Source organism: Triturus cristatus, chromosome 12, assembly GCF_964204655.1.
Source record: "Triturus cristatus chromosome 12, aTriCri1.1, whole genome shotgun sequence".
Taxonomy (NCBI): domain Eukaryota; kingdom Metazoa; phylum Chordata; class Amphibia; order Caudata; family Salamandridae; genus Triturus; species Triturus cristatus.
This window is the reverse complement of record NC_140595.1, coordinates 174,271,876-174,295,989: the sequence shown is the minus strand read 5'-3', so window position 1 is coordinate 174,295,989 and position 24,114 is coordinate 174,271,876. Positions and strand designations below refer to the sequence as shown.

General features: G+C 41.2%; 1 protein-coding gene across 2 annotated transcripts in view; it reads left to right on the top strand.

Annotated features, from left to right (window-relative positions):
• Nucleotides 1-23,139, top strand: part of ARHGAP30 (Rho GTPase activating protein 30) — a 144,610-nt gene extending 121,471 nt beyond the window's left edge. For both annotated transcript variants that reach the window (XM_085637459.1, XM_085637458.1), the window contains exons 11-12: nt 15,267-15,544; nt 19,579-23,139. In XM_085637459.1, coding sequence (XP_085493585.1) covers nt 15,267-15,544; nt 19,579-21,240 — 1,940 coding nt within the window. In that variant the 3' untranslated portion in view covers nt 21,241-23,139. The remainder of the gene's footprint in view (nt 1-15,266; nt 15,545-19,578) is intronic.
• Nucleotides 23,140-24,114: the final 975 nt, after the last annotated feature.

Sequence of the window (24,114 nt, the reverse complement as noted above, 5' to 3'; positions counted from 1 at the left end):
ATCGATAAGGGTCTGAGTGTTGCTGGTCGAAACAGAGTTATCATCCCCATTGGTCACGTTGTGGATGTTCACATCAGTGGCACTCGTTGCTTCTCGTTCAAGTTCTATGAGATTGATCAAGGCATCCATATCTCCTGTGGACATCTCATTCTGGTGTTTTGGGATGAATGATTTCGTGCCTACAGTATTGCCCAATCTTTTGAGTGCATGTCATTTTTTCAGCTTTAATTTACAAGTGAATTTAAACAAATCAATCCTTGTCTCAGTGAAGTTGAAAGATCTGGAAGGGCAGAAGGACAGACCCAGGCAGAGAGTTTTTTTCTCTAAATCACTCATGACCCTGTTTGACAGATTAATGACAGTTTTATTTACCATAGTCATATCCATTATCCATTATCGCATCCTTCTGGAGCGGGTTCTGTAGCTTCCCATGCCGCCCCTTCCTCTGCCTCTCCTCCCATCGTTGGTGGATTCTCTTTCTTCTGTTCCTTCGTTTCCTCGTCCCCTTCCACGTCCTCGACGTCCTCGACCTCGTCCCCTCCATCCTGGTGTTGTCTTCGCCGGAGCCTCCTTTGTCGTCCGTCTGCTCCGGCGCAGGTGACGATACTCCTCTAAAAAATTCACTTGCCGTGTTGTTGTCTCAAGGCTGGGGACGAGGAAACGAAGGAACAGAAGAAAGAGAATCCACCAACGATGGGAGGCACGAAATCATTCATCCCAAAACACCAGAATGAGATGTCCACAGGAGATATGGATGCCTTGATCAATCTCATAGAACTTGAACGAGAAGCAACGAGTGCCACTGATGTGAACATCCACAACGTGACCAATGGGGATGATAACTCTGTTTCGACCAGCAACACTCAGACCCTTATCGATTGTGGGGTCGTCATGGATGACAGTGCATCATCAGGTTTCAAACCCAAATCCACGTTTCTCCCTTCCCTTCCACATGACAACATTGATACGTTCCATGACTGTGTTGCCAAAGCCCTATGTACTTACAGAACAAACAAGAAGAAAAACAACTCTAAATATAACAACCTATCCTTCGATCAGAGGCAGGCTCTTCTTGAGCTTGCCAATGACTCCAATGTGGTAGTACGCCCTGCTGATAAGGGCGGCAATGTTGTCATTCTCAGTCGGGACAAGTATGTAGCGGAAGCTCTCAGACAGCTAGATGATTCTCAAAGCTATATCTCTGTTTCCATGGAGATATACAATCTCAGCATTATCGATCTTTGGGACAAACTCCTTGTATGGAAAGATAAAGGGATCTTAGAATGGGAGGAGTACAGATACCTCAAAAACGATCATCCTGTGCTCCCAGTACTATACCTTTTGCCCAAGCTACATAAAAACCCCATAGATCCCCCAGGACGCCCCATCGTGTCATCGAGAGGGAGTGTCACGGAACATGTCTCCAAATACGTGGACCATTTCCTTAGGGAGTTTGTCATGGCACTTCCTAGCTATGTGAGGGACACGAAAGATTTCCTCACCAAGATCCAAGACATCCAGTGGGATGAGAAATTCTTTCTCATCACACTTGATGTACAATCCCTCTACACGATCATTGAACATAGACAAGGTTTGTTGGCCTGTGAACATTTTCTCAAGCTAAGACCTCTCAGACTCAGGGAACATAGCAGGATGCTGTTGGGGATGATAGAATTCTGTCTCGCCAACAACATCTTTCTATTTGATGGTACACTCTACAGGCAAACAACAGGTACCGCGATGGGATCTTGCTTTGCCCCCAGTTTTGCCAACCTATTTATGGGTCACTGGGAGGAGACCATACGGGCAAAGCAAGACCTTGCCCATCATTTCGCGCACGTCATTAGATGGCTGCGCTATATCGATGACCTTTTTATTGTCTGGGATGGTGACGAGGAAGCAGCACTGGCTTTCATCGAGTGCCTGAATCAAAACTCCAGCAATATTGTTCTCACGGGGCATGTCAGCAGTACAAGGGCAGAATATCTTGATGTCAGCATTGACATCCTGGACAACCAACTGCACACCACTCTCTTTAGAAAGGCCACAGCTGGCAATAGCATCTTGCATGCACTGAGCAGCCACCCTGAGACACTTAAATGGAGCATCCCATTTGGCGAGCTCATGAGGGCCAAAAGAAACTGTAACTCAGAGGAAGCCTATTTGCAAGTGAGTGAGGGGATGTTTGAACGTTTCAGAGAGAGAGGCTATCCCAATTGGGTACTCAACAGAGCTAGAGACAGGGCCAGCGGGATTTCTAGAACTTCTACATTGACCAACGAACAGACACTGACATCCAAGGATGATGACGATACCACGCGCATCATCATGACATACAACACCAATTCAGACAACATCAAACATATCCTGACCAAACATTGGAATGTTCTTACTACTGATAACATCATTGGCACCAGCATTCCCAAGAGACCCAGTATCACATACAGGAAGGGGAAGAACATCAGGGACATGTTGGTACGCAGCGACATCACTATGTACCCTGACAGACACACACATGGGTTGCAGGGATTTTTTCCCTGCGGCCATTGCAAGGCATGCAAACAAAGTACATTCCTCAAAACGACCACATACAATGGTGTGTACAAAGAGATAGAACAATTTCTCACTTGCAGCACCACATTTGCCATCTATGTGATTGTATGTCCTTGTAACAAATGGTACATAGGGAGCACTACCCTCCAGGCCAAAAAGCGGGTACTGGAACACAGTAGGGCCATAACACACATGGACGAAAAATATCCTGTCGCACGGCACTACAGGGACCATCATTTCTCTGATTCGACATTACTGAGATACTTTATTCTTGAACAAATCCCCAGTATTCCCAGGGGAGGCGACAGGGTACTGAGGTTGAGACAAAGGGAATCCAAATACATTGTTGATTTCCAAAGCAAAAACCCTGGTGGTCTCAATCAGGACGAAGAATTGGCCATACACCTTAGAGAATGATGTATTTGGACTATGTGTTTATGCATGATGTACATATGGTTGGATTATGTCTTATCGTTGCAACTAGTGTGCACTTTCTTCCCTTCTTCCCATTTTAGAACTTGCACTAGAATTGTGTATGATGCAGACTCATTTGCATCTGTTTTTAACTATGTATTCTTATTTTCTTTTCAGGAGGAGAGGAAGGGGCCCCAACACTGACACTCACTCTGCACGGGCAGCCTACCCTCTCTCCCCTCCATCTCACCGAGGTCATCACCAGTTCTGGACACATGGGCGTGTGAAAGACTTTGGTCCATCTCTTGGTCAACACGGTTAGCCCCACTTGGGGAACACATACTATTCTCCCTCTGTCGCCATGTTTTGTCTACTGCTATGCCCGTCCTGACATCCCGCATACACAGGTTACATCTTCTGCCTTTGTAATTTTATCTCTCCATTTGGAGTCACATGGGGTGGTCTGAACATTCTATCGCAGGCACTTGCCAGGTTCTAGGATATAATGCAGTTTAGATATCATTTATTTTGTTTAATTTATTTTGTTTATTAGAATTGTTGCTTATTTGTTCTCATTGCAGCAGTAGGACAACTTGGGAGCGATAACTTCCATGCGTTTGTTGGTATTTGACCACTCTAAGATGGCCGCCACAGTAGGATACTGTATGATTACCATGTACTTGGTCCTTTGTCTGTTTTGACAGCCCTTCACTCTTTTAAGTTCATTGCCACCATAGCACTGTTATTCACGTGATCAAGGCTTGTAAAGTCGAAACGCGTTGTGAATAAACACCCGTTTCTCCGCTATCTGTGTTGATCTACTTTGTTCCTGAGAGCGCACGTTATCTGACTTTTGGAATATTTAATTTCCGGCGTGCTCCGCCGGCGTGTGCGCCAGCTCCCTTGGGTCCCAGCAATTCAGAAGGAGCGTTGTCTTGGAGTTTTATATATATATATATATATATATATATATATATATATATATATATATATATATATATATATATATATATTACTCTGCTCAGCACAGGATAAACATCACTTTAATGTTCCATTGCAATAGAAACTTACCACTGCCACACAGGGATAGGAGCATAAGCTGCTCATCTTTCTTGTTATCATCTCTGCACTCCACTTCCTTTCCCTGCTCCTGGAAGTAGTCAGGCAGGACTTTCCGGTGCGTGCAAAGGAGATGCAGCTGCCAAGACATGTCATTATTCTTCCCGACTAGCTATCATGAGTCTACAGGGAACGCAAATTCCTGTTATGTGCCATCCATGTTGGATGGGACACAAGACTGGAAAGATGGGCAAAGTTGTGACTCCAGTAGTTTCAGGAGTTGGCTCTTTTTTGTAAGGTGGGAAATTCTCCCAACCATGCGTGTCCACTCCTGATTGTCAGCACTTGAGTCCGTCAATACATGTTTTTATTGGATCACTGCATCTGGTGGTCTCAGTTTTGATTTTGGAGACTTGTTTGAATGGTTCAGATGTCATGTTCATGCAAGCAAGGTACATAGGCTGGATTTTTGTTCAATGAATGTGGGCATGCTCTCACCTGAGTCATTCTGGTCCTATTGCTGTGCTTTGGAGTGTGTGTCATTTCTTTTTCGATTTGGTATATGGCCTGTGTATTGGCTAATAAGAGATTCATCATTGGAATACAGTAGGAGGCAAGTTTTTCCAGGTAACCAGGAACTTTTATATACCACAATGCCTAATGAATTGTGCATGAATGTTTACTATTAATCCTGCTTTTACCAGTGATCGAATAAAGTGATGTTATGATGGAGTTAACCTGACTGTGCCTTATAGAGTCAAGTGAATTTTCCCATCTAGCTCTTAGTCAACATGTTGTTTGATTACTGGAAAACTACACATTCGCACTGTCATGTCTTTACACAGGTCTGGTTGGATCAACTACATTGTTAGTCTAAAGTTGTAGGAGTACTCTCTGAGGATGCGATAGTTGGAGGCTGGCCATGAACAGCAGTTATCTTGGTTTCTTATTCATAGATTAGCATCCTTCCTAGTAAGGTAACTTTCTACACATACATTGAAGTAGTTTCTCAATAAATCCATCCGAAACACAACATTCCCTCTGTGCAACTCTTCCAGCGTCCCTCCATCCAGCCCTTCTTCCTTTGATACAATACATTTCTTTACTGATATCCATCTTCAACATCACATTTTATTAGAGATCCAGAATTCTAATGCGCTGGTTCTGATTTCTGCTATGCTCAGGGACACTTTTTCGCATGGGGGATTGAGAATTGGAACTCCTGAGGTTTCTTATGCCGTATTTTGAATTGTACTGAAAACGCCTGCCAAAAGGTTGACCGACTGTTCTCGCTGGGACTGATAAATATTTCAAATTTCCAGCCACCCTCATGATTGGATCATCCCCTGCTTCCCTTTAATCTTTCCTCTGGTGTATATATATATCTACATTTCTAACTCCTATCCCAATGCATTCCTGTATTCAGTAGACTGTTTCCTAAGAGTTAAATTTGCAATATACATTGTCAAAATACTTCGGTATTTGATGAAGCAACAGAGGCTGCATGCTTCAGACCCAAATTTATTAAACCAGGACTTAAACATAATTATACTCACAGGTGCATTTGGTTCTAAGCAGGGCTTCAAGTGGGCCGGGTCTCACCGGTGCCTCGATACAGGTCTCTATCGGGCTCAGTTTTGTGCCCTGGCACGGCGGTCTATTTTTTCCTGGACTGCAGTGACAGCAAGCACATCGATGTGCGCGTGCTCAAACTGCTCACTCCTCACAAGTGGCGAAGTTACGGCGTGACGTCATGCCAGGTGAGCGTTGTAGGGAAATCCTTTAAAGAGAGTAATTTTCTCTCTGGATTTCCATTCTCTTTTTGAAACTCAGGAGCAGCAACATTGTCATGATGTCACCAGGGCTTTAAGTGGAAGGTGTTTCAATATTATATACAAGTCATAGTTGCTGCTTATTTATCTTATGCATCTAACAACCTTTGACAAAGCAAATAGTCCTGACATGTTAGGTATAGGTATGATGTTACTTGTCTTGTAGGTATGATGTTACTTGTATCATGTAGCTGGGAGCAATGACAGAAACAGCAAAATACAAGTCTGGCGGCACACTATGCTAAGAACAGGTTTTTAGCTTAGGTGTTTTTAAGCCACGCCCTTAATTACATTGGCCACGCCCCTTTGAGAGACCCCCCAGTTTTCATCCCACTAAAAGCCCTGGTTCTAAGGAAAATCCAGTCCAACAACAACACATATTCTACCTAATTAGTTCAAAAATATATTTTTTTAAGTATCACTTCATAATCTTTTGAATTCCATTGTTTCTCATACTTTTTGGTCAATGGGGTTAGAACTCCTTCTTCTTCTAGGGTTTTTATGCAATGCTTTTTGCCCTCATTTCCACTTTCAGACAGTCAGTCAGTCAAATATCTTTATTTGGCTGACTAGCTGCCATAAAAGAGTACATCATAAAAGTATTTAAAAACAGATAAAAATAAATATAATATAGACAATGTATGGTACACTTCATGACAGTTGTAATTCATAATCAAAGTGTATCATGGTGATTAATTAAGATAATATTTCTACAAAATAGCTGCAAGACATACAACAGCGCATGATGAACTTTGTGGCAAACTCCTGTCCCATAAACCATAAGATCCAGTTGTAATTCATTAAAAAACAAATGAAAAGGAATCATTTCCCAACAATATTACGTAAACGACCATCTGTAGAGATATAGCTGGAGACCATTAAGCAAGTAAATTCATAATTTAAAAGCTGAAGGTGATGTACAGCTCGCCGACACTTCCTGATATTTAAACAATTTTAAAGGACGATGATAAAATCGTGCCTTGGCTTGGAATAAAGTTGACAAAAAAACAGGAAGTGCAGCGTGTTCTGTGTAGATTTAGAATCACATGGGCAAGGATCAAGTTTAGCATCACAGTAGGCTTTACAAGGATAAGAAACCAGAAGGTGTGAGATGGTTAACCTGAATCTAATGGGATAAAACTATTTGGTGTCACAGAAGTAAAAAGAGAGATAAGGGTCAACACTTGTACAACGTACTAGAAGCGAGTGTTAAGAGACGTTCTCTTTCACCATCTCTAGGCTCTCACTAGACAACTTTAGACAGGTCAAGAAGTCCTTTATCAACTTGATTTTTGGTATCTTTACAATGTGGTGTGAGAACAGTCCACCAGCCCCATTGTCTCCAACTGTTTTTTTATGTAGCTAAACCAAGTTATCTTCAACATATGATCAAGTTTGAAATAGTCTAAAATAATTGTCGATTAAGGGCTGGCGCCTACTTTGCCCAAATTGAATGCCACAATAAAATTGGTGCAGTGTGAATGCAATGGGACAAAAGGGTCAAACCAAGTTCACTGTGATAGATGGTAGCGGGCAGACTACTAGGGACTGTCAGCAAACGTCTCATGAAATTATTCTCCGCTGCTTGGAGGCCAGCCGGATTGCAGAAGCCCCATACTCTAGCCCCATACAAGATAACAGAACACGAGCGGGCCTTATAAATATTAATTATTGAGTTGATCGGTCTTGAGTCTAATTTCTTCGTAAACCTGAATAACGCCTCCAGGTTTTGATTAAAGCTGCTGACCCTTGTTTCAGCTAGATGATGCCAAGTGCTTTTATGGTCAAAAGGGATTCCCAAGTACGAAAAAGATGGGACATAGGACAGCCTTTCGTTTTTAATAAAATATGATTTAAAATGGGGGGGGGGGGGAAATTACCTGCCACCATAGTGTATGACTTGGCTATGTTAGTCTTTAGGCCCAGTTCGGTCATAAAATTGTTGAATCTAGTGACAAGCTTCTGTAGGCCCATAATGGTTCTGGACATTAGGACACAGTCGTCGGCATAAAGTAACGCCAAAAGGTTTCTGGTACCGATCTTAGGAACATCAACATGCTCTTGATTAATGTAGCTTTCTAGGTCATTAATATAGAGACAAAATAAAAAGGGGGCAAGGACAGACCCTTGACGAACCCCACGGTTCATTTTAATAGGAGCTGTTTAAGTTCCCCGCCCGCTCTGTACCTGACCCTCCCAGAAACATCCTGATGGATCTGGGCTAAGAAATAGACTAAAGATGAATCAATGCCTAGATCTATAATTTGTTCCCATAATCTCCCTCTCTGCACCCAGTCAAAAGCTGATGTAAGATCCATAAACCAGAGATAAAGGGATCCAGTCTTAGCTATTGTATACTTGTTTATGACCAGGTGCAGATTAAGACACAGTTCAACAGTTCCCAGGCCCCTCCTAAAGCTATATTGTACATCCAAAAACTCTCCACTTTCGGCTCCCCAGGTCTCCAGACGATCTAGTATGACCCTGCCCATCAGTTTACAGGTGCAATCAGTTAATGAGATTGGGTGGCAGCATCTTGAGTCCGACCTGTCCCCTTTTTTATAAATGGGAACAATAATCATGGTGCCCTATGATTTAGGAGGGCCCTGGGAAGCTATACAGCTTAGAATAAATGGTCAGCAGGGGGAGCCATAGGGTGTGATTGGCCGAAAACAAATCGGCAGGCATGCCATCGGGCCATATGTCTTGTTCTTTACAGTTTGATTTAGTGCCCTTTCAACTTCATCGAGCGTTGGGTGTGCCAGCTTTGAGGTCCCATAATTTAAAGTGGGACAGTACTCACCATTAACACTATATAGAGAACAATGAAGTCAGTATTTAGTTCCTGTATGTGCCTGCTTAGTGATTTCGCTAAGTCTTCAGCAATGGCGGTTTAGTTGGGGACAAAGTTATTGTGATAAAAGTTGACAATTACCAGTGTTGCATTCTGTTTATAAACTATGTTAATGATTTGGAAATGTGGTGAGTGAAGCTGAGTTTTGCCTACTCTATCTGATAATGTTGTTGCTACTAAAGTTAGTAGGCCACCCTTGAGATACCACCCAAAGATGCGCAAGCCGGAGTGTGTATAACCGTTAATATGAACTATCTCTTTACTCCAGGTTTCTGAGAGGCATATAATGCTATAATCTTTTATGAGGTCATGCCAGGTTCTGGACTTCAACTTATTTGATAAACCTGCAATGTTCCAAAACAAGCCTCCATGAACAATTGTGCTATTGTAGCCAAAAGGTGTTCCCCCACTACTTGCATGAGCAGTTAACTGGCAATCATCCCGGGATTTCTGGGCTATATTTGGCAACATCTTGTATTGGTCCTTCTTTGCTAGTGAGGTATTAACAGGCTCCACCAGTGCTATTGTTACCAAGTCAGGGAGGACAGGGCTACCTACATGTGCAGCATCATTACTCACTGATATGTCAGTTCTAGCAGTGCTACCCTCAGCGTCTATCGTGCCTGATTCACAATTAATGATTGGTGCAGTTCCCCCGCACCCTTTGATGTAGTCAGTTTTAGGTTGTGAGCCCACCCACTATACTCGTTCAACATTATTTATGTTCCTAAATAAGTCTTCACTATTTGACCAGTCCGTGGCTTTTGCTAGCCAATGTGCAGTTTTATTCCTTAACTGCGGCAAGGCTTCCTCTTTTTTAGACGATAAAGGTGGAACACTCTTGAGGACTATGACCCGCTGAGTTGCTTCCGGTGGGAGGTGAAGGACTCTATCATGTTTTTTCCTTAATTCAACGTGTTGTTTGGCAACTGGTTCAGAGGTTCCGGCATTGTTTGACACATTTGAGATTGTTGGGTGGCCTCCACCAGACACTGAAGTGGATACAACATGTGCTCGAGATTGAGAAGAGCAATATAGAGTGTAATTAGATGTAGTATTGGGCTGGCGGCCAGGTGCCGGGTCCTGGTCTGAGGGAGCTGACCTCTGGGGGGGCAAAGCGGCACAACGCATGGACAAAGGGTCAAAGTATGTTGCATTATTGGTCCCGGTGGTTAAGCCCGAGAGGCTAGAGCCGATCAGAATTTGCAGCGAGGTATCAATGCTGTTGAGGATGCTTAAAAAGGGGTCAAGAAGAGATTTCACTACTGTTTCCAGGGAACTGACAACCTGAGCATGCGACAGTGAGTCTTCCTTGCCCTTGGATCCTAAGTCAGCTTCCAAACCAGGTGCCCTAACACTCTTCCTTGCAGTGGGAGCCAAAGTTTTTTTCCGGGTCACAGGTGACAATACGTCTCTCTTCGATTTGCTGAATGCCTTTGCTTTTTTGGAAGGGGGGGCATAAGATGTCGAGAGAGCGACCTTGCTGAGTAATGTTGGTAGCTTCTAGGTCATTGGATTTTATGTCGTCCGTGGGTGGATTAGAGCCCCTGGGTTGCTGACTCTGTGTTGGACTGGCTGATTCTACCAATGAACTTGTGTGTAGTGCCCGCTTTGTGACCGCAAATCTCTCCTCCACCCATTCGTTCTCGCTGTTAATGGCCCCCATAGCCGTGGTGAGGAAGCTTGTAATGTTGGAGATTAGTGGGCGGTCCTCAGCAGATGGCATTGCTAATTTACGTTACCCCATCCTCTTATCTTTGGTATCAAGTAGCCCACCAGGGGACGAGCGAGGCCGTAACACCATGCCAAGAGACGGGGCCCAGCCCAGCCTCGTTCAGCCGCGGATGGGCGCAGATGGGCCCACCCTTGGCCCGGGTGCATCCCACGCAGCAGGATCTGTCACTGAATTTATGCACTTCCGGGCGCGAAGAGATCTCTCAATGGTGCGGAGTAGCATGGGAAGTGGAGTCCCTGGTTCTGGCTCGCAACCCCGATGCGGCGAAAGAGCGTCCCGCGCAGCGGGAGCTCTTGGTTGGATTTATGTGCCTCCGGGAGCAAAGAAATCTGCCATTTCCACTTCCATTTGTCCTGTATTAGTGCCAGTGGCCCTTCACGTTTTTGTCTTTCATTTGGTGATTTTGTTTTCTTGGGCCTCCATAAGGTTAATCTCCCCCCCTTTTGGCACATTTTTCATCCTAGACCTTCTTTACTTTCGCTGCTCTGTTGTCTTTATCAAGATGCACTTTTCCTGTTCCTTCATGTGTTCTGGGTGTCATGGGAATTGGTCCTGTCTATGCAAATGTTTATTTTTCCATTCTACCTTCCTTTTTATTTCCTGTTACTCCTTTATCTTGATTCTGTGCCCTTTTGCATCGTTTATGTAAGCATCAATTTCATGTTTGCCTTTTTGAAGTTTACTATTTGCTTAGAACTGCATGCCACCTGTTTTTTGTGAAGTGTTTTAATTCGAATAGATGTTATTCCCCTCAACACTGTTCCTAGGAGCGAGGTAACCAGGGACAAAGACACAATCTGCCTATTGTTACTGTTCTGCAGGTTTAATGGCGTAGACAATAGTCAAAAGCAAATGTATGGTTTAATAAATCTCCCGGGTTTTGATTGTTATGTTATGTATTAAGATTCTGGTTATTGGAGAAAAACTCAAGGCACCATAGCCTGGTCATGTTCATCCTCCTTGTTCCTTGTTCAGTATGCAGATGAAAGTTTCTTTAAAAAAAGTAAGACACTGATATTTTTTATTACTAAATGCATTAATAATATATACACATAATTAGGGGTGTGCAATGTCGCATATTTTTCCCTAGGCAGAATACCCGCATTTCATGCTAGAACTACGAATATTGCATGTAGATCAAAAAATAATTTTTATTTTTTTAATGTGATTTTTGTATCATATTTTTCGATTTTTTTTACCAAACTTTCACATCATAATGTAACTTTGCATACTCGATGTTTCTGTCTACTGCCCAGTGTGTTGCATGATAAAGATATACATTAGGCAAGGTCGTGCTTTACAAAATTGTGAGATACAAGTTATATGACCTGCACCGTCGCTGAAAAATATTAGTTTTGACAAAGGAAAAGCAGGCAAATGTCCATGGACAGATAAAAGGTGGCAAAGAAAATCAAGCAAGTGCAATGCTGATTCCACACCACTTCTTTGGGACGAAAAATGTGTGAGAACAATTAGTCAAAATTGTTGTGCAATGATATCACAGGAATACATTAAGTGAAGCAAATGGCAGTAACAGTGCACACTAAAAGAAAGCTATATGTTTTTGCATTTGCTTGTCAATGCTTCCATGATTGGCTTTATTGATGCCAAGTTCAGCGAACTGTTGTAGGTCATCCTTGATTTTGTCTTTTATGCAGAAATAAAAAATTTGCTTATCAAAAAAAAAAAAAGAAAGCTATATAGCAGGCTCTATGCACGATTACACTCATGTAATAAAAAGCATGCGTTGCACCTCATTTATCAAGGCATGCAGTGGTTATAAAATGATTTGCTGGAAGGCGAGTCTTCATTTACAGAAAGCTTGTAATTATACACAGGCTGGAAGGCCTCCTGTAACCTGGTATTATACATTTCAACATGCTTTGTCTCCTATAATAGACTTTCTCACCTGTGAACAATTGATGACATGTAACTGTACAATTTGGTAATTCTAAAGAAAGAAAGGCTCAAAGCTACTCACAAAGCAGTGATTACCAGCTTTGTGGACAGTGCTGAGATTCCTACAGTTTATGAAGGATCTATCTTGCTATAGCAGCACGTTCAGGTTTTAGAGGCATTGCAGTTTATATAAACTAGTTATAAAACAGATTGAAAAAATGCTAATTTTACTTTGTTTCTAAATGGTCCTGGTTTAGACTTCTATTGTGTATAGTTTGTATTGTAAGAAAAGGTAATTGCCCAAAATAACAAGATCTGGAGAAGTCAGAATGCTAAACCATGTCCCTTGGTTCTCAACCACATCGCCTATTAATGATCCAGCAACTTTTTTTTCTTGCTTTAACTGATCACTCTTTTGATGTACCTCTATGAGAGGCACATTCAAGTTGAGAGAGAAAGCGAGAAAAAAACTAGCAACACCTGGTTCGGAGAAATATGCCTTTTTCAGAAATGACTGAAAAGTTACTGATTCTTGCATTCATAGAGAGGAAAACCTTAAAACTAGATGCAGGAAGGTAGGGTCTGCTTTCATGGTTACCACACTTTATGCTGGTGTCATTGTGTTTTTCTGACTAGTCTGACTGAGATCCTGCTAATCAGGACCCCAGTCTCTGTGCTTCCTCCATAAAGTGGACCATGGCGAGTACTTAGGTACCCCCCAGATTGACTACTCTTGTACCCTTGTAAGTCCCTATTATATGGTACTAAGGTACCCAGGGCATAGGTACACCTGGGGTCGCCCATGGGCTGAAGCATGTATTATGCTACCCATGGGACACCACTCAAATTATGACTACAGGCCTGCCATTGCAGCCTAATTAGGGTGGTGCTAGTGCCACTGACGACAGATATACGTTTTCTTATATCTGAGGTCACTACACTTATAAACTATAAGTCACCACTAAGTCAGGCCTTTCAGTCCTGAAGGTAGGGTTCTTTGTTATAAGTGTGAGGGTGTCCCTGCATGAGCAGGACATCCCTACAATTCCCAGAGTCCATTCTCCAGGCGTTGTAAGTGCATCAGCCATTATGATACGCAATGGCTCACTCTAAACAGGCTGTAACGAACCCTGGCATGTTTGGTATCCAACATGTTGGAATCAGACCCTAACACCATAAACAGTGTCGGAGGTATGATTCTATCAACTAGGGGGCTCCTCCGGGAAGCCCTCCATGCTCCCGGTACCAATCTTCCAGAGTCTGACAGCAAGCTATGGATGCTGCCGACCCGAGACACGATTCTGCCCTTCTGCTGCTGAGCCACGCTCAAGCAGGGGAAGGTAGGAAAATATGTTTCCTGTCACAGGGAGGGGTGACCACCTCCCAGACAGGCTTAGTGTATTGGGCCAGGGTGGGGGCACTTACCAGCACCACTAAACTACTTTGAAGGGCTAAGGCTTGCTGAATCTCTTCACCAGAGATCTTCGGGCTCCAAAAAGCTCCAGCCTCCAGCATCTCTTGTTACCAAGATCTTCATTCTCACCGCATCCTCTGCACCAAGGGCCTGCATCATTGTTGAGCTGCTCAAGGTACTCTTGAGGCCCCTGTGCCTCCGGCCTGTGGGTCCTCCTGAAGGTCTTCTTTGGCTCCAGTGGACTCCCCTGTTTGCTCGGGGTCTACTCTGACTTACCTGCTTGGGGAGAGTCCCTTGGCCCTTGCTGGTCCCAACACTACACCTTTTTCGTCTGCCACGTTTGTTGCAGCTGCCAAGGCTTCTTGGTGCTCCCATTGGACACCGACCCCCTGGCTCTTGCCATCTGATGTGGGACAGCTCGTGATTGGCTCCTGGTCTTTCATAGCATCGCCTGGTCCACACAGCTACAGTGCCAAGGTCACCGTCAACTGTCCTACGTCTTTCGACATCGGTGGCCATTTGTCTTCAGTGCCTCCTGGTCACTCCTTAGTGGCATGCTCTGTCCCCTCTGCTTGCAGGTACGTCTCTTCCTGAATCCACCCTTGGGTTCCACCGGACACTTCTCAACTATGCACCCGACTTCTCTGGTGTAGGTATGCTGGTTCCCGGGGTAACCACGGGGCGGGGGGGTGCCTCTCCAACCTTCTATCTTCCACTGAGTTAATTCAGGGTCCTCTTGGAAGGGTCCTTCTTCTTGAAAACTGCAACCGCTACTTCCCCATTGACTTGTATTAAGCATGCGGTTGTGTTCCCACTGTGCACACGGCCTTCATGGGGTTCCTGGGTATTTACCTTGGGTGGTTCCTTGGGTCCCCAGCTGTTCTCAGTCTTCTGGGACCAGTCTCGACTTAAGTCGTGGTTCACATTCCACTTTATTAGTATATGGTTTGGTCTCCCCCTGGCGACCACTGTGTATTTGTGCTACTTACGTGTTCTATTACTGATGTATTGTGTGTATTGTGATTATACCTCTGGGGAGGAGATATTGCAATGTGTTAGTGAGTGTTTGTAATAAATACATATTTTTATAACTACACTGTGTGGTTCTTTTCACTTAAACTACACTATATGATTAGGACTGGCAAAACAAGCTGCTTTACACTTCTCCTGGACTAAGGCTGAAGGCTGCTCTCCACAGCTACCAATTAGAGAGGTTTTTATGGTTGTCTACGACCTCTTAAATAACCATAAGTGTTGTCTGTATTAGTGCAGGGCGCTTCACTTAAATATGTGTGCACCATATACTAAGCCAACCTCCTCCGCTAGAGCATTTCATGCTTTTGAATGTTTTACTCCAAGAATGGTTAGGACAGACATTATTGTTGCCACTGAACAGCAACCTTACCATGATTCAAAAGTGCTCTCAGTTTAAAATTTAATTGAATGGTAGCCATGGTTAAAGTATAGCTACACAGTTAATACTTGTTTATCTTCTTTCTGAATTAGATGCACTGAAAGAAGAAAGTGGTGAAAGTGCAGAGAACAACCGCCTTTCTTTGGAAGTCCAAGACTCTTTCTCCTTTCTGGATAGCCAAGATGGCAACACAGAGGCTGGCTTCTTTGAGCAAGACCTCATTGCAGTCCACACGGTTGAGAGCCATTCATCATCTTCATCAGAGGACGGAGTCCTAGATCCTATAAACTGCTTCCCAATTGATTGTGAGATGCTTGAGGAGGATTTCAGGAATCCATATATAAATGACATCTCTGGGTCAGACTTGCAGGCAAGTAAAACAGTTTAAATACATTATGTCATTTTACATAGGTTTCTGTATGCAACATTCTGTAATACATAGGGTTATTATTAGCCCCTGTAATTGGAATTAGAAAGGCTATTTTGGGACTTAAAGATTGTTTTGGCAAGAGGGAGCTGTGAGGAAAGCTGGGGTCTAATGAATACTTCATATACTGATTAAAAGTGGCCACGTGTGGTTCTAAGCAATATGTATGGCATCTTTCCCTAAGCTTGTATAATGAAGAAGAGAATTTATTATAAAATGTGGATAATACATTCTCTTTTCAATACTGGGGACTAGGTAGTATGGAGCCAAATGTATCTTTGTTCAATCTCTCAGTTGGTAGTCCCTTTTGTGTGGAAAAGGAATTGTGGCAATAAATATGGTGTATACAAAGGACTTTTGAGGCCGTAGGAGTTTCGGGCAAGCATGTGACGGAATGCAGATGATAGTTGCAGTTGAATTGGTGAATGAGGGTAATGAATGGATGTCTTTCTACAAAGTTGCAGCTTTTCTTTCTTTGATGGTTATATGATGGTTGCCCCTAATGTTTTTCCCTTTTATTTATACTGGAGATAAAAGAAACAATTAAAAACATTGAAAGAAAAAGCATAGTATATAAATGACAGTTTACTTTTCAACACTTTTAAATTTAGATATGAAATTCCCATTATTATGAAAGAAAAAACCCAGCAGCTCATTTTAATTAAAAAACAATTGTGTTAACTTTAAAAGACTTAAGGAAATACATAGCCCACTACAGGAATATGTAATATGAAATAAAAGGCCTGTCTACTGCATTACATGAGCTTTCCTTTCTAGCAGGCATATACAATTAAATTAAAACTACATATTTCTCTGCTTGACCATACCCTCACACTCAGAACTATAATGAGCCAATGGTTGTTACCATTCCCAAAAATGCCCCTTACAACTAAAAAAAAAAAAGCCACCGGTCAGACCAGGCTCCTCTATTCCCTTATATGATTTTTGGTACAGTTCGGGATTCCAGGCTGATCAGATCATTTTTTAAATCATACCAAATCTCAGAGGCAGACTCTCAAAAGTAATTTTGTTGAGCACTTTTTATCAGTATCTAAATTAAAATCAGTGCTTGGGTAATTTACAAGTTGAGGGTAGGTTGGATGCTATATTTTTCATTTACATCAACAATCAGCTGAATACTTTGCTTGCTACTTGTACCTAACCCACTTGTTGTTTGGAGCTCTAAGTGCCTAGTTTTCTGTGTATTGGACGATGTCTAAGAGTGCAGACAATAAGTGTCAGGTAAAATGTTATGATAGCTGATCAAGGCTGTCATTGAGAGGTCTAGAAAAAGTAAAAGAAATGTGTGCACATATACAGATTATAGGGCATGATCTTTGACTGGGACCCAGTCATAAGGCATCCATTTAATGCGATCTCAGACTCAAATTGGACATTTGTCTCACATTTAACAGTATTTATTTTGAAATGTTGATACTTGCGACCTCCAGCGCAGCACATAGCGATATAATTCTTGCACTCTCATACTGTTCATTACCATAAACCTGTTTTTTGTCTTTTACATAACCACAGAGTCCATCATAACTGCAAGGATGTAGATCGCTCATGAGAAATTAATTTTAGTTGAAACTTTGAATTTGAAAATGTTGTATGGCGTGTGGATATTCCACCGTTACCTACCCATTTTTATTCAAACCCCCTAAGCATCTTGTTCTTGAAAATCCTCTGCCTTTAACTCTCCAGGAACTACCACTTTTTTAAAATAAAGACATTCTATCACTTGTACTCTTTCCCCTCTGCCATTTTCATGCATGAAAACCCATTTTAACACATGTAGCCTAATTTATGTGCCTGGTGAATGACATTTAAAAAAAGAATAATATTTTTTTCAAATTTCATGGCAGGATATGTACGGAATAGGAAAAAATAATGTAGGATGTGCGAGATACATATGTTTAACAATGACAGTAAAATACCATTCGTAACCAACACATTTTTTGTCAAAGATAACCCAGTAGAATTTCGATGCAGGTAGCCCTCTGAAGTAAAAAATTTGCTAAAATATTTTGTTAAAAAATCATAACTTAATGGTAATAATTTGTATCTAGTTCTGCTACTTGTAACTGCATATCCAATAACAAGTATGATTGCTCCTTGTGTAAGAGTCAGTTTTCTAGGCACAAGCTGCTATAAACCTTTTGTAAGAATTTGTCACTAGTGCCATGTTAATAGGCAATGATAAGTGCTGAATTATGGCAGTGTTGAATAAAGAATTCATAATCAGAATTACGGCCATCGTATCTATGACATTTCACTGATAAGGAAATGGGCTGAAACTGCATTCCGTACACCCAACCTCTTCAAATAAGGGTCTTGGTGTTATAGGAGACGTAAGACTATAAGGCTGTATGTTTCAAAAAAAGTGCAATTATTAGATACCATGCAGAAAAGTAAAACATTAGGAAATTAAAGAGTTAGGCCTTGATTTAGACGTTGGTGGCCAATGTTGGTACTCTCGTCATGACGGAGTAATTTATTACTCCATAGCGAGGGTATTCCGCACTCCAAATTTAGAGCTATCTGCCAACCCAGTGGACATTTCTTTCATTTACAGGAAACACCATGCTGCAGTTCCTGTAAATGCATTGGCAGTGCGTCGTGCGTCGTGCGGCTACGTCAACAATGCACACTTTCATTTTCTTTTTTTATTGTCAAAAGCAAAATCCCAAAGCAGGATTTAGTTTTTGGTGTGGGTGGTCACTGAAATATTTTTACTTTTATATACCTCCACATTTTGGGTGACAGTTTGTAGAAGTAAAAACTGGCCATTTGCCCACCCACTCAAAATCGGGTAGGCGACACATTGCCAATCTTCTGTCAGCCCTTACTCTCTTGGGCCATCAAAGGGGTATGTAGGCTGTCGAGACGTAGTAGTTTCTATCGTCTACACACTCAAGGTCTGCCCATCTGTAAATCAGGAAGGTATACCATCGTCTTTGCTATGGATTACCCTCTCCGCCAAATTCTAAATCGGGCCCTAATTTTGCTCAGTTCTATACATTTTCTGTTCTTTTTATTTACACCAAAACACATGCAATTATCAATAGCACAAACATTTTATTTAGAATTTTCACCAATTAGTGTGGTGTACAGCACATGGCTGGAAGAAGATAGAATAGGTAAAATTATACTCCCAGAACACTCATGCACCCAGACTATCATAGAAAGTAATTGTATTATTCACACTTGGTTTTATCTCTAAAGCAGGTGTGTTCGTCATTGGATTACAAAGGCCTAATAGATATCAAATTTCAATCGAAATGGTTATCTATTGTGAGATAAATAGTTATCTTCAAAACGGTGCATGTGCAGGCTCACTTGGACCATTCATAGGCCACTATGCTTTCAAGAATGCCACTATCCACCAGCAGTATTACTACTGTCCTAGAATTGGATCTGTTTAACAAATTATCAAGTTGAGATATCTTATAATACATTCAGTTATCAAAATGCAAGTGATCTGAAGCTTGTGCTAACAATGAGCAGATTATCCATGTAATAGTTAAGACAAGACACAAGCCAACCAGTCTTCTTACTTTACTACGGTAAACGGCATCCAAAACCTGTGTCCTTAAATTTTCTTCGGATGCTTGAAAAGAAAAGCGACTATTATTAAACAGAAACATGTATTGTTCATTTTCTCTTCATTCAGCCACACAAGTGGTAAACACCTATGTGTTTAGATAATATTTTTATGTGAACGTAGGGACATTGCAAATTGGGCAATACTCTGTACACCCCGAAGTAAATTTTGTTGGGGAGGGCTTATTTTGCATGCCAATATGTGTATCAGCAACATATTTGTGGAATCCTATGTTTTTGCTTTGACAATCATTTAAACTTCAACTTGACTTGAACTCGAATTTCATGATCACATTTTATGGTTTGCATTCAGTATTTTTTGTTTAATAACCGGAGACATGTTAAAGTCTGTGTGTTTGTTTTGACTTGTTTAGAAGACAGAATTCTCTGTGGAACCTCCTCCAGAAGACATGTTTTCTGAAGACGAATGTGATCAGATGTACTTTGTTCCCATGGGCTGCTCAGACAATGAAGAACTATCAAGAGGCGAGGAAGAATTTAGTGAAGAGGTGTTTTGGAGTGCCTACGATGACCTTAGTCCGTTACAGAAGAGCTTGACACCTCTTTCAGAGCATCCAGAAAGTCAGAGTTCTGACTTACCAGGGTCAAGACATGAGTTTGGAAACCTTTACCAGGAGCTAACAACGTGCGATCTGTCAGGTGGGGTGCTGAAAGGAGCAGAGTCTGTTTCGGCCCCTGGGAATCCACTGACACATGAAAATGTATGTGACCTACAGTTGATTGTAGAAAATATCTCTGCTTGTTTAGAACCTCTGCAAAAAAATACAAATCTGCATATTAGTGAAGAAATGCCTATGGACTCTGACACATATTCTGACAAAGACAATTTCAGGAACAATAAAGAAGATTCCTTGATGCACACTCAGGTAACTATTCATCAGATAGATGGCACAGATACAGTGGGAAAAGACAGTAATTCAGACAGAATGAGGTATTCAATTGACCATGCTGAAATTACTGAGGAACAGAAAGGAAATCTCTCAACAGAAAGTGAGCAACAACTTGAAAGTGCATTCTTGGAGTTAGACATGGCAATAGAGTCTCTTAATCAAATACAAGAAAATAAGATTTTACATTTAAAACCCAATACTCTTGAGGTCGACAGCGTTGAATTATATGATAATCACAATGAACATGCAAATCAATCACAGAATATCATACTAGAAGAACCGACTGCTGCAAATGAAGGCCCACTTTCAAATTTCAAAATTAAGGCTATTCTGCCATTTCAAGGAAATGATGAGTGTACGAGTTACAGAAGAGTGGCATCAAACAATTCTGGTGAAGTTCTTGAAAAGAAGAGAAAGCCTCAAATGTATCCTGATGGAAGTGTATCCATGAGATTTATTTCCACTTTTTCTGAACTACAGCAAGTGAAATCTGTACCAGTGGTACCCCCTAAACCCCAGTTTGCCAAGCTCCCTCCTGCCCTGAAGAGTAAAATTCATGTGGGAGCTGCGTCCACAGGTAACACAGACACACCAGTAGGCCACAGCATCAAGCATGGCAAGCCAGAAAAATGCCACAGCGTTGATCTAAGTCACCCTATAGGTAGTTCTCTTCAGAAACAGCAGCGGTCTAGCTGGCGTAATGGTGGAAGTGTATCCTTCGATGCAGCTCATATAAAGGAAAGACATATTTCCCAGTTGCCAGTGAGACCGATGCAGACTTACTCTATCAGTGATTCACATAAAATACATGAATCTTTCGGTGTGCAAAATACTGCACATCTTCAAAAACTCAAAGAAAAGCCATTAGGGGTTAGGTCTGGGAGGCTGGTTAGTTGCATCGGATCACTACCTTCTCTTGACAACCTAAGCTTGGAGAAGAGTCTAAACCAAGAAGCACTAGCCATCTTGTCTTTTGAATCACAATTAGTTTCTAACCAGAAACCTTATAGTTTCACTCAAGACCTTCCTGAAAGGAACCGATTGAGCATGCCCAGACTAGCGCCGATGTCAGACACAGATGAGAAGGGTCCTTGCTTACACCAACAGCGTCGGTCCATTGTGTAGCTATCAAACACAGACTGATCATTGGGCACTTATAACTATGCTCTTTACTCAAGAATGAATGCAGTGCTCCAGATAATTACAAAACTTCAACAGTGTTCTTATGACCCCCGAATTCTATAGAGTGAGGAATGTTCACATGTACTTGCCCTCAGATCCGTCACGTTCTTTCACACATTCTACATTATACGGACGGCAATGTGGAAAGTGGAAGTTGTCCAGACTCTGTATGAGGATTAATGGCAATGGCCACCATATTTATCTGTGATGACTATCCATCAACCGTTTCAAACCCAATGGAGAAGAGTAAACGGGTCATTTGGGTGTTCCTTTACTTGAGAAGGGATAGGTTCAAATTTAGAAACTTGGTACTGTTTGGAGTTTCGAACAGCATTTTCATTGTTGCCTGATGTTTCAAAATATAGACGCATCCAAGGATTTACAAGAGCAATGAGAGGCCCTGAGGTGACTGGCCCAGTATGATCTATTAAAGAGGACATGTAAAGCCTGGTTACTTCTCCCAATATAAAAGGTTCATGTAAAACATGATTACTTCTTTATTAATTTCTACTGCTTAACTAAGATTATAATGTATTGCCATTTGATTGCATATACACAGTTGGAGTGAAGAAAACCAGATTTTGGCAGCACATTACAGCACACACTTAGCACTTCTTCCCAGTCTCATTTACACACTTAAGACATCAATAAAAAAGATTATTCACTTCCTTTATGAGAAAATGAAAAATGTACTTATTACTTAACTTAAACCTTGGCTTTCTCACTCCAAAGCAGGGCTATTTTTCATGAGTGCTGAACATAATAAAAAGAGTATTGGGTCACAGAAATCATCTAATTACAGTTACTTATTACAGTTAAGGGAAGCAATACATTACTCATTACTGGTAATTCACAAAATACTTTTGTACTGAAGAAAACTAATTCTAAGTACTTGATAAGTTGATTTTTGCAAAAGATTTTCTGAACTTTGTCTTAATACTACTCAACGTTTTAAATATTGTTTTTTTTCTTTAAAAAGTAATCCATTGGTGAATAGTGATGCATATGTTAGAAAGTAATTTCTACTTCTCATACAATATACCACAATTTATCATTCTCTTTTGTATTAAGTTATTTATTTCTGTTTTCATACACGTTGGGTAAGTATGTGAAATCCTTTATGCAGTTGATGAAATTTGAAATGCAAGTGAAATTTGGTTAAAAAAGTAAATCCAAATTTGTTGGAGAATATAATATTGAACTGAAAGAAGGAAAGTATTGTAAGTCATAACATTCCTTATTTTTCTGCAAAAGAACCGAAAGCACATTGGGAGTTTTTGGACTAACTTTTCTAAAACAAAAAGCAGCAAAGAAACATGATAAGATTTTGTTCTTCGCTGTTTTACTGCCACAATGTGGTAAAGTAGACTACGTTTGGGTTTCCTACCATATACAGTGAAAGTGAAACATTTTTTAAGAAATTCAATTAGCTAAAAATCTTTGTTCGTCCAACATAAATTTCCGCAGTTCATGAAATGTGTATATTTGTAAGCGGTCCTTCTCTATCAAGGACAAATGATCAAACATCTGCCTGCTGATTTATAGGTTTTGATGGGGAGTGACTAAACAATTGGGTTAATAATTCTAGTTTCCTCTGTTATCTGCTTGTATGCTCAGATACAATATGCTGCATTATTTAAATACAGGTATTTCCTTTGCTTTACTGTCATGGTGGACCAGAATCATGCTCAGATGGGCCAAATGACAACCAGGCGGTACAAAAAATGTAAAATAAATTGTAAATACATTCAGAATTCAATGATATAACAGTTTACTCCATCATTTCAACTTTTGGCTAGCTGTACATTATTTACCATTTATTATTAAATTTAAATGTTCTGATATGGTTTTGAAACTCCATATGTGATGTGTACTTTCTGACTAATTTGCATACTGATTTCAACCAATAGATATTTGCTCTAACCAAAGGTGATGGCACATGCATCTAGCTATGCCAAGTCTGACTCTAATGTATTTAAATCATAACTCAGTGTTATAAGAACAAAGACCCTGACTTAGAGGTTGGTGAAGCAAGATGAATGCTGTAAACTGACTGATGTCCCGCTTTGCCAAAGCTGCTGTTTACCTCTTTCTTTTTTTTTGTTTAACTCTGTTTATTGTATTTTCTGTGAAACAATATATTGGCACAATCAACAATGTTTTGTGATATTACAACCTGACATACACATTACATTTTGAAAGAGGAGAATACAATGCTTTGCCATCTGGAAAAGAGGGCAGTGGTACCTATACATCCAGTACAGGACTGCTGACTGGTAGGGACGCATGGACCACCCTCTTGATGGCAGGAGAAAGCATGGCGGAAACGTACATGGAAAATGTAAAAAAGGGCCCCACCTGCAGGGAAATAGTCCCTGCATGTTTTTACATGTACTTTTTGTTCAGAAAAAAAACAAATTCCTGCTTTTGGAGTTAGTATTCCTTGAGCAAAAAGGTTTACAGAGCCAGTAGTTTCAATGTGGCATCCGCATTGGAAACTTTAAACCTCAGAAAGGTGAAGTCCCAGGTAGGCAAGAGGGAATTCGAAATACAGCAGGTGGCGATCCGCCACGGTCCTTTGATGGTACGATGGGCAGCATGCCATGATCAAATTATGACAAAGTATGCTGCCACATGTATATTTTTGGTTTCAACATTTGGAGCTCCCTTTAAATGACCTCAAATCAATCATCTTTCTTGTTTTTGTAGATAATTCAAGTGAACACACAGATCACTTTCTTGTTTTGTGAGCTGATTGTGGTCAATAACAACAACATCGGGCTATAACATTTAGTTGAAAGGAACATTAGTAGTGCC